General features: G+C 45.5%; 1 protein-coding gene and 1 pseudogene across 1 annotated transcript in view; both read left to right on the top strand.

Moving 5' to 3' along the window:
- Positions 1-333: 333 nt before the first annotated feature.
- Positions 334-16,174, top strand: part of POLRMT (RNA polymerase mitochondrial) — a 43,042-nt gene continuing 27,201 nt past the window's right edge. The window contains exons 1-3 of the mRNA XM_036242119.1: positions 334-421; positions 930-1,028; positions 8,898-9,505. Of these exons, the coding sequence (XP_036098012.1) occupies positions 334-421; positions 930-1,028; positions 8,898-9,505 (795 nt within the window). The remainder of the gene's footprint in view (positions 422-929; positions 1,029-8,897; positions 9,506-16,174) is intronic.
- Positions 3,408-3,845, top strand: LOC118616547 (annotated as a pseudogene).

The raw sequence follows: 16,174 nt of genomic DNA on the forward strand, positions 1-16,174 counted from the left end.
AAAAAATGGAAAAATGTCCTCGGGTCAGGATAAAAAAATAAATAAAATAAAATACAAAGTAATAATAATCCAGGTTGCCCCCACCCAGTGTTGCTTAAACATTGGCTCTGCCCGCCCTCCCTAGACAGAGGGAAGAACCAATCAGAAAGCCGTGTCTGCGCATGTCCTTATGCTTCCGGGGCTTGGTTGCCCTCTGGTAGTTGTGGTTCTGAGGGCCTTTATCGGCCGTGTAGTCCCTTCCCGGGTGCCGTAGGTTGTGGAACTACAACTCACGGCAGGCGCCGGGGGCGCAGGCGCTGAACGCGCGGCTAGTTGGGTCCGCGTGCGGGCGGCATGTCGGCGCTGCGCTGGGGCCGCGGCGCGGCCGGGTTCGGATGGGCCTTGTGGCCGGCCGGCCGCCCCAGCCTCTTGGCCGAGGAAGGTAACACAGGGGAGGCCAAGGGGCGACCCCGAGGCTGCTGCCACTCCCCACCCCCAACACCCGGCCGTGACCTTTGGCTTTTCGGCCTGGGATCTAGCTACAATCCCACGACCTTTGCCTTTTGCAGTTCTGGGGAACCCACTGACACGACCCCGTTTTCACTTGCCCTTGACGCACTCATCCAACAGGGGTCGGCAGGACACTCGGTTTCTTTTTGGTGCTTTCTGACCGACCCCCTGTTTGCTATCTAGCTCTATTGACATTTGAACTGGCCGTACCTTTGGTTCAAGGAACCCTTTATCCTTGATCCCTCACTCCAGTTTTATAAGCGCATGGGGACCTCTTTAACTTTGATCTTTTCTTTCAGTGTGAGACCGTGAACACTGACAGCTTCCACTGAAAATTTAGGGTTTCTTTGCCCGTGGATCCTGCAATATCTGTCCACACGAGCCCCCCCCCCCCCCCAGGTGCCCGATCCTCCCTTTCAACTTACCCCTCTCTCCCACAGGGGCCCTGGGTGGCGTATGGGGCTGCAGGAGGAGTTCGTCTGCCAGCCCTTGTGAGCAAGATCGCAGGAGGGACTGGGGCCACGCGGAGCTGCTGGAGGGTGAGCCCTAAGGCTTGAGGCCTGAAGCCCCTTCTTTGTCCCCTAGTTGGCCTCTCTGCCTCACCTGCCTGGTTTCTCACGGAGACCACACAAGAAGGGGTGTCAGTCTGTAAAACTGTAACTAATGCGGTCCCACCTCTCTGGTGGTCCTGAGGGCCCATCATGATAATGAAGCAGTGACCGATTATGGTTCCCTCCTTTCCCACACCTACCTGGTGCTCCCACTTTCCAGACAGCTGACACTCAGAATTGTGGCTGGAGAGACTGGCCCAAGGCCACACACAGCTGCACTTGCAGAGCCAGGATTAGAACCCTGAACTGACCCATGTTGCCCTAGCTGGGCTTTCTAGGTGGGCTTAACAAGCATTTATTTGAGACCAGTGAGACTAGCTATTTAGTAGTAATTAATTCAGACAGAAACCCAAACAGTGTTCCAATTAGGAGACAAAGGCAAAGGGTATTTATGAGAAGGTGAAGGAAAACAATTACATCCATAGAAGGAAGGCATTGCTATTGGTGCAACTAACATAACGTGGATATGCTAATTCTACACATTTAAATTTTTAATCCAATAACCATCTGCTTTCTTGTTATCTTTGCAAACAGTTCTTTGGGACACAGGGCTGCTTAGGTTATCTTGCCCTGTTTTAACATTCCAAGGTTTGAGGCATGAGATGTGCACGGCAATTTCTCTGGGATGGTCGCTCCAGCTCCATTTATTATTATTATTTTTTTACATTTTGCCCTTTTTTTCCTGATCTTTCCTTGAAAGCGTTGTTGGTCTTTCATTGTCAAATGGCTCGTTTTGGTTATATCATGCCATTGTTGGTCCCTTGTCACCAGGAAGGCTCATTCTTGGTATGTCATGTCCCATGTGGGAGGGAAAATAGTTTTTTAGGAGCCTAAGACCACATTTGAGCAACAAGAGCGCCAGAACAAAGGAAGGCTTTGCCATCATATTTCTTCATTAAAAAAAAAAAAATGTTTTTATTGATTTTTTTAGAGAGAGAGAGAGCTAGAAACATCGATGAGCGGGAAACATTGATTGGCTGCCTCCAACGCAACTCAGGCACGTGCCTTGACCGGGAAGCAAACCGGGACCTCTCAGTCCATGGAACAACGTTCAGTCCACTGAGCCACACTGGCTGGGCTAGTTCCTCCCCCCCCCCATCATATTTCTTTAAGGAAAAAAGTGTAGTTTCTTAAGATTTTTTATATGAAGTCTCATAGGCCTTAGTGATCATTTCAAAACATTGAACAGCCATTATCAAAGTGGTGTCTTTATAACATCAAGACATGCAAAACAATTTATAACAGCAAAAGTTTCTGTAACAAACAAAATGCTAAGTCCAATTTGAAGAATAGATCTGAATCAGGGGTAATACTTCAGGGCAGTCAGCTGAAGATGTTAGAGAACTATGAGGTGTCAGTGGGTACTGTATTTAGTCATTTGGCTTGTGCCTGGATTATATCTATTTTCCTCTTTATTTTACCAGAGGTGTTTTATCCAAGTACAACAGGAGGTACTAACAGCAAATTCCACCTTGTTCAGCTAGGATATGGTCAAGAGCAATTCTGTTGTCTAATATAACTTATGCAGGGAACTTAAAGATATTTTTCCTTATTGGCTGTTGTTTTGGCAGTAGTTGTAGCAATTTCCTCTAAGGTTTTGGATAAGTTTCTAATAGTGTATATTTATTCATTGTAATAAATACCTGCCCAAGGAAAAGTATTCTTCCAAATCTGGTACCTTTATTGGGGCTGACATTGCCAGGTATTAAACCTATGTATGTAAATAGTTGCATGTTTTGACCTGTGAAATAGGTTTAAAGATGATGCCCAATGTTGAATTATCTTCCCAGGTAGAAATTAAGGGTAGCCTGGCCAGTGTGGCTCAGTGGTTGAGCGTTGACCCATGCACCAAGGGGTCACCGGTTTGATTCCCGATCAGGGCATATGCTCAGATTGTGGGCCAAATCCCCAGTGGGGGGCATGCAGGAGGTGACCAGTTAATGTTCTCTCTCATCGATGTTTCTCTCTCTCTCCCACTCCCTTCCTCTCTCTCTAAAAATTAAAAAAATAAAAGAGAGAAAGAAAGAAATTAAGAGGAAACAATAATTATTATAGTGAGTGTTTGGCCTCTCATTTGTGAGAAGGAAAAGGAAGGTGTGTAGATTATATAGGCCTGATCTGGAATCTGGGGTTAGTTGTCCACAACAGGTGTTGTCTTGCTTCACTTCCTAGTAATTTAAAATACCACATCCTTTTTTTGTTGTTGTTAATCCTCACCCGAGGATATTTTTTCCATTGATTTTTAGAGAGAGTAGAAGGGACTCTTTCTTCCCTTTTGAGGCCATCATAGAAGCGCCAGCAGTCAAAATGAAGTTCAATCTCTTTGTGATTTCTGACCAGAGCAAGAACTGTAAAAGGCATTTCAATTCACCTTCCTACATTCGCAAGAAGATTATGTCTTCTCCTCTCTCCAAAGAGCTGAGACAGAAGTACAACGTTTGGTCCATGCCCACCCAAAAGGATAACTAAGTTCAGGTTGCTCGAGGACATTACACAGGGCAGCGGATTGGCAAAGTAGTCCAGGTTTACAGGAAGAAATAGGTCGTCTGCACTGAACGAGTGCAGTGGGGGAAAGCTAATGGTACAACTGTTCATGTGCGCGTTCACTGCAGCAAGGTGGTTATTACTAGACTAAAGCTGAACAAAGACTGCCAAAAGATCCTTGAGTGTAAAGCCAAATCTTGCCAAGTAGGAAAGGAAAAGGGCAAATATAAGGAAGAAACAATTGAGAAAATGCAGGAATAAAGTAATTGTACATACAACTTGCATTAAAACTTAAAATGAAAAAAAAAAAATAGAAGGGAGGGAGGGAGGGATGGAGAGAGAGAGAAAGAAACATTGATGTGAGAGAGACACATATATTGGTTACCTCCCACATGGGCCCCAACTAGGGCCAGGGATCAGACCTGCAACCCAGGTACGTGCCCTTGACTAGGAATCGAACCCACAACCATTTTGTTTGCAGGCCGACGCTCTAACCACTGAACCATGCCGGCCCAGGCTCACATCATCTTTTGGTTGAGCAGTCTGTTAGGTGCAAGATATTTCTTTAAATTGGGAAACATGAATCCAAAAGTCAACACCATTAAATTTGGTCACATTAGATTAGTTAAAATTACCTGAAATTCTGGAGGAATCAAGTAGGAAGGAAAGATAAATGTTTCAATTCTGCTTACAAAGGTATAATTTACTGAATTGCTGTGGGAGGGGTCATAGCTAACTTAGGGGGGAAAAAATTCTTATATCTGGAAAACAAGGATAAAAAACCCAGTAATATTTCATATAAAAAGTCATCATAAAAATTATAATCATCCTTATTAGTTCATTTAGTCCCATGTCACTAATTTTTTTTTTGTCCTCACCCAAGGACATTTTTTTTTTCTCATTTATCTTGAGATAGAGTGGGAGGGAGAGAGAGAGAAACATCGATGTGAGAGAGACACATCAACTGGCTGCCACCCACACAACCCCAACCGGGGCCAGGGACAAACTGTAACCAAGGTATTGGACCCGGGGCTCTCTGGTCCGCGATCCGACGCTCTACCCGCTGAACCAAACCAGCCAGGGCTCATGTTACTAATTCTTATTGATCTACATCTTTTTGTTAGCAGTTTTGTGAATCCAGTTTTTCTTAGAGTTTTATAAATTGTAACTGTTCAGTGTTGTGATCTGAAAGTTAATTAGAAATCTGTATCTCAGAGTGTCTTCATGAATTTCTCTGAAAAGGAAACATCTTTGTAGAAACTTTACAAGTACTATAGTTGTCAAGTTGTACAAGTACTTTAAAGTACTATACCACAGCTGAAGATATAGAGTCCTATATAGAAATCAGGGCAAGAACAGATTAAGGAAAAAAAACAAGCACAAGGAGAGGTTGGAAAGCCCGGATCAGGGCTCTTGGCTGGAGACCTGCTTTGCATAGGTTTATTACAGGTGCTTCTTTTTTTTTATCCTCACTTGAGGATATTTTTTGTTCAGATAGAGTGGGAGAGAGAGAGAGAAAGAGAGAGAGAGAAACATCGACGTGAAAGGGACACATCAAGTGGCTGCCACCCACACGACCAACCAGGGCTGGGGACAAACTGCAACCGAGGTACGTGCCCTTAGCGGGAACCAAACCCCGGTCTCTCTGGACCGCAGGCCGACACTCTAACCGCTGAGCCAAACCGGCCAGGGCCAGGTGCTTCTTTTTTTGATTAATCCTCACAGGAGGATATTTTTTTCCCTTTTTTTTGGAGAGAAGGGTAGGGAGAGAGAGAGAGAAACATCATGGGAGAGAGATACATCAACTGATTGCCTCCTGCACATGCCCTGACAGGGCGGGGGATAGAATCTGCAACCCAGATACATGCCCTGGACTGGGAATTGAACCTGTTACTCTTAGGTCTGTGGGCTGACGCTCCAAACACCGAGCCACACCCGTCAAGGCTATTACAGATACTTCTTTTTTTTTTTTGTAACTTTTTTTTTTTTTTTTTTTAATCCTCACCCGAGGACATTTTTCCATTTTTTGTACAGATAGAGTGGGAGGGAGAGAGAGGAAGAGACAGAGAGAGAGAGAAACATCGACGTGAAGGGACACATCGAGTGGCTGCCTCCCACACGATCCAACCAGGGCCGGGGACAAACTGCAACCGAAGTACATGCCCTTAGCGGGAACCGAACCCGGGTCTCTCCGGACCGCAGGCCGATGCTCTAACCGCTGAGCCAAACCGGCCAGGGCCAGATACTTCTTTTTTTTAAGAATATGTTTTTATTGCCCTGGCCAGTTTGGCTTAGCAGTTAGAACGTCGGCCTAAGGACTGATGAGTCGTGGGTTCAATTCCAATCAAGAGCATGTACCTTGGTTGCACTTCGTCCCCAGCCCTGATCAGGTAATGTGGGAGGCAACCAGTCGATGTGTCCCTTTCACATTGATGTTTCTCTCTCTCTCTTCCTCTTGTGAGGATTAAAAAAATAAATAAATAAAATGTTTTTATTGATTATTTAGAGAAAGAGGAAGGGAAAGAGAAATAGAAACATCAATTGGCTGCCTTCTGCACGACACCTATTGGGGACCGAGCCTGCAACACGGGCCTGTGTCCTGACTGGGAATTCAACCAAGACCTCTCAGATGCTCAATCCACTGCCTGGGCTGCAGGTACTTCTTCTTTTTTTTTTTTAATCCTCACCCGAGGACCTTTTGCATTTATCTTCATTCAGATAGAGCAGGAGGAAGAGAGAGAGAAACATCGATGTAAGAGAGACACATTGAGTGGTTGCCACCCACACGACCCCAACTGGGCCTGGGAACAAACTGCAATCGAGGTACGTGCCCTTAGCGGAAACTGAACCCGGGACTCTCTGGTCCATGGGCCGATGCTCTAACCGCTGAACCAAACAGGCCAGGGCTGCAGGTACTTCTTAAAGGCTGACCTACCTAATTATTTTTATTTTTATTGTTAATTCTTACCCAAAGATATTTTTCCATTGTTTTTTTTTATCCTCACCCGAGGACATTTTTCCATTTTTTATTCAGGTAGAGTGGGAGGGAGAGAGAGGAACAGAGAGAGAGAGAGAAACATCGACGTGAAAGGAACACATCGAGTGGCTGCCACCCGCACAACCGACCAGGGCCGGGGACAAACTGCAACCGAGGTACGCGCCCTCAGCGGGAACCGAACCCGGGTCTCTCAGGACCGCAGGCCAACGCTCCAACCGCTGAGCCAAACCGGCGAGGGCTTCCATTGCTTTTTAGATAGAGTGGAAGGGAAGGAGGGAGAGAAAGGAAAGAGTAAGAAACATCGATGTGAGAAAGACACATCGATTGGTTGCCTCTCGAACGACCCCAACTGGGGCCAGTGATTGAACCCACAGCCCTTTGGTCCGTAGGCTGATGCTCTAACCGTTGAGCCAAACTGGCTAGGGTCCACCTAATTAGTAGAAAGCAAAGCCCAGATATCTTATCATTCAAGCAGAGGAATGTTTTGGAATTCTGAATCACTTGGTGTCACTCACTGTCCAGCCTAAAATCTTCCTGCATAGAGTATATACGCTAAGGTCTTTGCCCTTCTTCGCAGCCTCTTCAGGAAGATCTGTGGCTGTTTAGGGCTTCTGCCCCTGCTTGTTCCCCTGCTGTCTACAGAGCTAGTGCCTCATCTTCTAGGTCAGCTTAGATGTCCCTGCTCCCACTCACATCTACCTCAGTTCTTCCTTGACGCATTCCAGCCTGTAAGTCTCTCCTGTGCATTTGATTATCTTGAATTTTGGCCACTCTAAAGGCAAAATTCTTTTTTTTATTTTTTTTATCTTCACCTGAGGACATTTTTGCATTTATCTTCAGATAGAGCGGGAGGGAGATAGAGAGAGGAAGAGAGGGAGAGAAACATTGACATGAGAGAGATACATCGAGTGGTCGCCACCCACATGACCCCAACCAGGGCTGGGGACAAACTGCAACCGAGGTATGTACCCTTAGTGGGAACGAACCCGGGACTCTCTTGTCCACAGGGTGATGCTCTAACCGCTGAGCCAAACCGGCCAGGGCTCTAAAGGCAAAATTCATGCCCGTCTTCATTTTCAAGAATCCTTTGAGAGCCCCTGCTGTGTGCTGGTCCTCTACTCTGGGGGCTTGATGTTCTAATGAGAGATGCATGCAGGAGACAAATGTAGTTGATCCACTGATTGCATACTTGCAAAGTCATCTAGCAGCTAAAATTTATTTGCAACCCCAAATCAATCCTCGAGGTGTTTTCATGACTGTGTAGGTATATGCAGAGCAGTGAACATTGAAGTTCAGAACAGCACAGAAGATGTGCATGTACCCCTCTGAGGTGGAACCAAGCACATTCTGCTTTGTTTCAGTACACCCTATAAATCAGTGGCCTTTACAGGATGTATTTGCAGCCATGCTTTTACATTTTTTTGCTGTTTGTTGGTGACTTTGCTGTTTTAAGTGGCATCAGGCATAGAGCCGAGGTGCTGTCCATTGATCCTGAGCAGAAAGGCAATGCTGTGCCTTTTGGAGAAAATATATGTTACTGTCACTTTGTTTAGGTGTGAGTGATAGTGCTGTTGACTATAAGCTGGATGTTACTGAATCAACAGTATATGTGAGATAAGGGCTCTTAAACACATCAAACAGGATTATGTGCTGATCAGTTGGCAGAAAGGTGACTGGAAGCTTGCAGGAACCTTGTGTTTCCCCAGGAGCAGTGGTTCTGTGTTTGCTAGTTCAGTGTCCTGGTGACTGACGACAGACCTACAGAGAACAGAGCTGCTGGTACAGCTCAGGAAGGGTAGAGCAAGGCTGGACTGGGCTGGGAATCCTTGGAGAGCCTTCTAGTCAGCAAGAGCAGCATATGCAAAGGCTCTGAAACCTTTATGGCAGGAGCAGAGTGAGTGGCAGGGGACAGTGGAAGGCCATGGGGGCATGGAGGTACCTGGGTAGATTTTGAGGACAGAGCCCTGGGGATGTGCCAACAGTGGATGTGGAGGGAGAGTGGTGTAGATATCCCTGGAGGTGTGGACTGAGCACCTGGAAAACAGAGCTGTGGTGATAGAGATGCAGAGTGGACACCAGGGGCCTGTATGGGACATTGAGTGCGAGAGGGATTGGGTGGAGAGGTGCTAAGTAGGTGAGGGGTACATGTGCCCAAAAGTCCGGGGACGTGTGAGAGTTGTCAGCAAATACATAGAAATGAGGCCTCAAGAGCAGGTGAGACCATTTACTTCCTACCTCCTGGCTGGTGGGGTTTCTGGAGAGATCAGGATTTGAACTGGGTTTCCCTGACATCCTTGCCCTTTGCCTTCCCACAGTGCTTGAGGCCAGGGTGCGGCAGCTGCAGGGTGACAATGTGTCAGAGGTGACAGCGAAGCTGGTGGATGTGGCTCGATTCCCAAAGGCTGGTGGCTCCCAGCCACCCAGGAAGGCACAGGCTGGAAATGAGAGCGCCAACCTGAGGCTCAGCGGCCGCTGGGCGCAGAAGTTGGACAAGGAGAAGCTTGAGATGCAGAAGCGCAAGCAACAGCTGGAGGCGAAGCTGCAACAGCGGGCTGAGCGGCGGGTCCGCAAGCAGCAGCTGCGTGTGGAGCCCCAACTGCTGAGTGGGCATCTGGCAGACCGCCTGCAGTGTTGGGAGCACAGCACCCCCAGGAGTCCCTGGAAGGAGCAGCTGGCCCAGCTGCTACAGGAGGCTCCAAGGAGGCTGAGCCGTGAGGAGGAGCATGGCCTGGTGGACAGGGCTTCCAGGTTGCGGTGTGAGGGCCAGCAGCAGAAACTCCTGGCCTTCTTGGAGTGCTGCGTGCTTGTGGACCAGCTGCCCCTCGCCCACCATGTGCTGGTCATGCAGCACAGCAAGTCCCGGCAGCAGCGGATGCTCACCCTGCCCATGTACAACATTGTCCTGCTTGGATGGGCTCGTAAGGTGAGTGGGGGCTAGGTGGCCCAGAGAGAAAGGGGTTACCACCTATCACGGGGGAGGTGAGGCTCGGGGGCAGCATTTAGGTTCCTATTCTTGTGTTTTATTTTTATTTAAAAAATTTTTTTTCTTTATTGTTTAGAGAGAGAGAGGAAGGGAGAGGAAGAGAGAGATGGAAACATTGACAAGAGAATAATGATTGGCCGCTTCCTGCATGCCCCACATTGGGGATTTGGCCCACAACCTGGGCATGGGCCCTGACCAGTGAGCCACACCAGCCAGGCTGTTTTTTGTTTTGTTTTTTTAATATTTTTTATTGATTTTTTCCCCCTCCCCAGTTTTTTTTTCTTTATTGATTTTATTTTATTTTTTTATCCTCACTCGAGGACATTTTTCCATTTTTTGGAACAGAGAGAGAGAGAGAGAGAGAAACATCGATGTGAAAGGAACACATCGAGTGGCTGCCACCCGCACGACTGACCAGAGCCGGGGACAAACTGCAACCGAGGTACGCGCCCTTAGCGGGAACCGAAGCCGGGTCTCTCAGGACCGCAGGCCGACGCTTTAACTGCTGAGCCAAACCGGCCAGGGCTTCTTTATTGATTTTAGAGAGAAGAAGGAAGAAGGATTGAGAGATGGAAACATCAATGAGAGAGAACATCGACTGGCCGCTTCCTACGTGCCCCCAATGGGGGATTTGGCCCACAACCTGGTCATGTGCCCTGACCGGGGATTGAACCGGCGACCTCTTGGTGCCTGGGTTGACCCTCAACCACTGAGCCATACCAGCTGGGCTTTATTGATAATTGTTTTTAGAGAGGAAGGGAGAGAGATAAAAACATCCATGAGAGAAAAACATCAATCTGCTGCCTCTTGCACGCCCTCTACTGGGGATCAAGCCTACAACCTGGGCATGTGCTCTGACCAGGAATTGAACTGGGACTTCTCAGTCCATGGGATGATGCTCAGTGCACTGAGCCACACCAGCCAGGTGCTACCCTTGTCTTTCAGACCCAAAGTTCAAGTGCTTTGTTGCTGTTTTAATAATTCTCATAGACTTAGTGGATATAAATCTCATGTGGCCCTCAAAAGAAGTTTTGAAAAAAAAAACAACAAAAAAAGACGGAATAAATCCTCTTCATGTTTTAGTGCATTTCCTTCTGGTCCGCTGGGCCAAGGCAAGGGACACTTTTGGCATTTAGAGCAGTCTGCAGACCCTCACCAAGGTAATGACTTTCATGCTTTGGGTTTAATTTTATCCTTTACTTTGGAAGGTTAAGACTTCTTTTTTTAAAAAAATCAATTTTGTTACAGTTGTTTCTCCTTTTTCCCCCATTGATACCCTCCTTCCGATCTCCCCCCCCAGCATTGTTGTCTATGTCCATTGGTTATGCATATATGCATATTAGTTCTTTGGTTTATCTCTTCCCACCCCCTTGCCCACCTCCTCTGAGCTTTGTCAGTCTGAACCCTACTTCAATGTCTCTGGGTCTGTTTTGTTCATCAGCTTATTTTGTTCATTAATTCCACGAATAAATGAGATCATGTGCCCAGTCTGTGTGGCTCAGTGCTAGAGCGTCGACCCATGCACCAAGAGGTCACTGGTTCGATTCTCGGTCAGGGCACATGCCCAGATTGTGGGACAAATCCCCATTGGGAGGCATGCAAGAGGCGGCCAATCAATGTTCTCTCTCATCGATGTTTCTATCTCTTTCTCCTTCTCCCTTCCTCTCTAAAACCAGTAAAGAAAAAAATAAGTGAGATTGTGTGATATTTGTCTTTCTCTGATTGGCTTATTTTGCTTAGCATAATACTCTCCAGGTTCCTCCATGTCATCTGAAAGGATAAGAGATCTTTCTCACAGCTGCATAATAGTCCATTGTGTATAAGTATCACAGCTTTTTAATCCACTCATCTGTTGATGGACACTTGGGCTGTTTCCAAATCTTAACAATTGTACATAGTGCTGCTATGAACATAGGGGTACATAATATTCTTTCTGATTGGCATTTCAAGTTTCTTGGGATATATTCCTAGAAGTGGGATCGATCATTAGGTCAAATGGCAGTTCAATTTTTAATTTTTTGAGGAAACAACATATTGTTTTCCAAAGTGGCTGTACCAGTCTTTGTTCCCACCAGCGGTGTAGTAGAGTCCCCTTTTCTCCACACCCTCGCCAGCACTTGTTTGATGATTTGTTGATGGCAGCCGTTCTGGCAGGTGTGAAGTGATACCTCATAGTCATTTTAATTTGCATCTCTCTGATGATAGTGACACAGCATTTTTTCATGTCTTTTGGCCATTTGATGTCCTCTTTGGAGAGGTATTTGTTCAGGTCCTCTGCCCATTTTTCTTTTTTTTTTTTTGTACATGGCCCTAGTGGGAACCAAACCCAGGACTCTGGTCTGCAGGCTGACACTCCAACAACTGAGCCAAACCAGCCAGGGCTCCTCTGCCCATTTTTAAATTGGATTCTTTGTCTTTCTTTTGTTGAGTTGTATGAGTATTCTATATATTTTTGAAATTAACTCCTTGTCTGATGTATCATTGGCAAATATGTGCTCCTAGAGAGTGGGTTCCCTTTTCAATTTGATGCTGATTTCTTTGGCTGTGCAGAATCTTTTTGGTTTGATGTAGTCCCATTTATTAATTTTTTTCCTTTGTTTTTTTTCAAGACTCTTCTTTTTTAATACAGCTGTTCATAGCCATGGACTTCTCTCTGGATGCTACGTTAGCTGGCTCCCATGTCTTTCCCTTTTCTTCTCTGAGTATTTTCTAATCCCTCTGTGATTCCCTCTTTGACTCTGGCTGTTTAGAAGAATGTTGTATACATGCAGCCATAATTCGAAGAACTGCAGGGAAAACTGTTACTGCTTAGGGGATAAGGGAGCCAGTTTTGTGTAGATACATGTACTGACATGTGAGGACATCTGTGGTGGAGACTTTAATGTGCTCGACTGATGTACTAATAGTGAGGCCCAGGAGCAGCCTGGTGACAACCATCTGCATCAGTATAGTAGGGCATGGAAATGCCTGCCATCTCCCCAGGTGACAGTCAGCTTGTGTCTTGCTTGCATCCATCATGTGGGAGGTATACTCAATTCCTTCAGTGAGTAGAGATGAAAAAGTTGTCCTCCCATCTGAGTCCACGAACCCTCCAGAATACCCAGCAAAGTGTGCTGTGACAGCATGGACGTGTCTGGGCCCATGACACTGTGTGGGGACCGCAGGGTTCCTTGGCTTCCTAAGTAGTGTTTCTGGGTGGCCATTGAGTGTAGGACAGGGCTTGGCAGTCATGCCACTCACTTCTTTATGAGTGTCAGATTTCTCATCTGTAAAATGAGGAACCCACCAACTTTTTGGCAGGAGCGAGGGACTGAACCTAGGGCTTCTAGCTCCACGTGTGTGTAGGAGAGGGGTGGGATGGTATGTGAGATTCTAAAATGTGTTTTCACATGGATGATAATACTACTAAATATTTTTAAAAGGTGAGATAGACACATTCTACACCAGTGCAGCCCAATAGAAATGTCTGCAGTGTTGGAAATGTTCTTTATTTTTTATTTTTGTATTTTGTATTTCCATCCTCCCTTCTCTCTCCTCTTTGGCAATCATCAGCTTGTTCTCTATATTTATGGGTCTGTTTCACTTTTGTTTATTTATTGTTTTGTTCTTTAGATTCCACATATAAGTAAGATTATATTTGTTTTTCTCTGTATGACTTACTTTACCTTGCATAATATATTCTCTTCGTCCATGTTGTTGCAAATGGTAAGATTTCATTCTTTTTTTTATGGCTAAGTAATTTTCCAGTGTATATATGGTGGGGAAAAAGTAGGTTTACGTTTGTGAGTATGCGAAATACAGAGTTTATTCTTGTATTAATATTAATCATTGTATTTCCATATGAACAACTGTAAACCTACTTTTGCCCCACCTTGTATGTACCACATCTTTATCCCATCGTCTATCGATGGACACTTAGGTTACTTCCATATCTTGGCTATTGTAAATAATGTCACTGTGAACATGGGGTTGCAAATGTCTTCTCAAATAGTCTTTTGGATTTCTTTGGATAAATACCCAGAATTGGAATCGCTGGGTCATAGGGCAGTTCTATTTTAATTTTTTTGAGGAACCTTAATACTGTTTTCCATTGTGACTGCACCAGTTTGCAGTCTCACTAATAGTGCACGAGAGTTCTTTTTTCTCCACATCCTCGCCAAAACTTGTTATTTGTTGATTTATTGATGATAGCCATTCTGACAGGTGTGAGGTGAGATCTCACTGTGGTTTTAATTTGCATTTTCCTGATGATTTGTGACATTGAACATCTTTTCGTGTCTATTGGCCATCTGTGTGTCCTGTTTGGAGAAATGTCTATTCAGGTCCTGTGCCAAATTTTTAATTGGATTGTTTGTTTTTGGTGTTAAATTGTATGAATTCCTTATATATTTTGGATATTAACCCCTTATTGGATGTATTATTGACGAATATGTTCTCCCATTCAGTAGGTTGTTCATATGTTTTGTTGATAGTTTCCTTTGATGTAGTCCTATTTGTTTATATTTTCTTTTGTTTCTTTTGCCTGAGGAGACATATCCAACAAGATACTGCAAAGAGTTTACTGCCTATGTTTTTTTGTTGTTAATCCTCACCTGAGAATTTTTTATTTTTTGGTACGTGCCCCTAGCAGGAACCGAACCCGGGACTCTCTGGTCCATAGGCCGATGCTTCAACCGCTGAGCCAAACCGGCCAGGGTGTGAGGATATTTTTTCCATTGACTTGTAGAGAGAGTAGAGGGAGTGAGAGGGATGGGGAGAGAGAGTGTGAGACATCAATGCAAGAGAGAAGCATCAATTGGTTGCTTCTCACACATACCCCAACCAAGGCCCATGTTTTCTGATAGGAGTTTTATGGTTTTGGGTTTTATATTTAAAACTTTAATCCATTTTTAGTTTATTGTTGTGTATGGTGTAAGAAAGTGGCCCAATTTCCTTCTTTTACATGTATCTGTCAAGTTTTTTTCGACACCATTTATTAAATAGCCTGTCTTTACCCCATTGTATATTCTTGCCTTCTTTGTCATAGATTAATTGACCATATAGGAGTAGGTTTATTTCTGGGTTCTCTATTCTGTTCCACTGATCTGTGTGTCTGTTTTTATGCCAGTACCAAGCTGTTTTGGTTATTGTAGTTTAATGTCAGTATACATAGCCCCAGGGAAAAGCCCCAAGACTGAAAATCTACCCCTCATACGTGGAGGGCAGGTGAAGACTCAAGAAAGAGGCTGCTGCTTCAGTCTGGTGATTAATAGAGTTTATCAAGGGAACTTACATCTTGGTCAGCAGCAAGATAACATGGATATTCTCCACACCACATGGCAGATGCTAAGAGGTTATATAGGGCACGGCGGGACAGTGGGGTACTGGGTTGTGACCCCTCCAGATAAGTGGAAAATGTATTCCATTCTTTTCCAGGGCAGGGAAGGGCCTGTCCCAGAAACAGCACATCTGGTGCATAGGAGAGGGCTTAGACAGTCTCCACGGGGTTTAGGGGAAGCAGCCTCTGTTCTGGCAGGTCTAGCTGGATCTAGCTTGAGGGTCCAGCTCAAGAGTCTGGCGATGGTCATGTTAGAAACAGTGTTTCCTCTGTAGTTCACCCCTTGTGATATGATCAACTCTTTTAATCTCATGAACCAACCCCCGATTCCACGAGGTACCCTGAGTGATCAGTGAAGGCTTCATTAGCTGGAAGGTAGCTCGTTTACATTGGAGCTACAGCTCACAGCAACAATATAGCATTACTAACCACTTTCCTACCATGCCCCCTGGTACCCAAACCCCAGCGTGCTAACAACTTGCCAAGTCTTGGGGTCAGATCACTCAGGGCGTTTATTTGAGCTTTCATACATGTTAACAAAGAAGAGATATTAGATTCATTTGCCATAAAAAACATAACACTCAGTTTGGATGATGGCACAGGTGCCCCCTGTAATTGGACACGACAGGAGCAGCAGAAGTCCAAGGTCAGAAAGACATATATGTAGTGGGGACTTGGATTGGTAGGTCTTCTCTTTCTATGAGAATGACGCTTATAGCTTGATCCTTAGATGTAAATGTAGCTGCGGCCTTGCGAACCTGGTCAGGCTGTGTGAACCATGTGTATTGGTCAAGGAGGTGGTGCTCTCTGGTGCAACGTGAATAGGAGGGAGTTATGCCAGCTAGGACCTCTATGTTATCCCCTTTTCAGTAGTGTGTGCACTGGTCCATGTATAGTGTGTCTCCACAGGTCCTGACTGCATTAGGATGACAGGGTCCCACTGGAGACTGAGCAGTTCACCCCCACCCAGGGGCATGAAGTAACCAACCCACCCTCGTGGGATGTCCCATTGCAGATTCCAGTAAATGGCTCCATATTTCAGTGACAGTAGGGCTGTTCTATGGCAAGCATCAGGACTATTGCTATACCCTTTGTTTTCCACACCTTTACTGTTCGGGTGTCTCAGAGTTCCCAGCCTAGTGCATGGAGCAACAGGCCCCACACACTGGTCATTTATTTATTTTATTGTTACTCCTCACCCGAGGATGTTTTTTCCATTGATTATTAGACAGAATGGAAGGAGGGGGCGAGAAAGAGAGAAACTTTGATGTGAGAGAGACACATCAATTGGT

This window comes from Molossus molossus, unplaced genomic scaffold, assembly GCF_014108415.1.
Source record: "Molossus molossus isolate mMolMol1 unplaced genomic scaffold, mMolMol1.p scaffold_m16_p_4, whole genome shotgun sequence".
Lineage (NCBI taxonomy): Eukaryota > Metazoa > Chordata > Mammalia > Chiroptera > Molossidae > Molossus > Molossus molossus.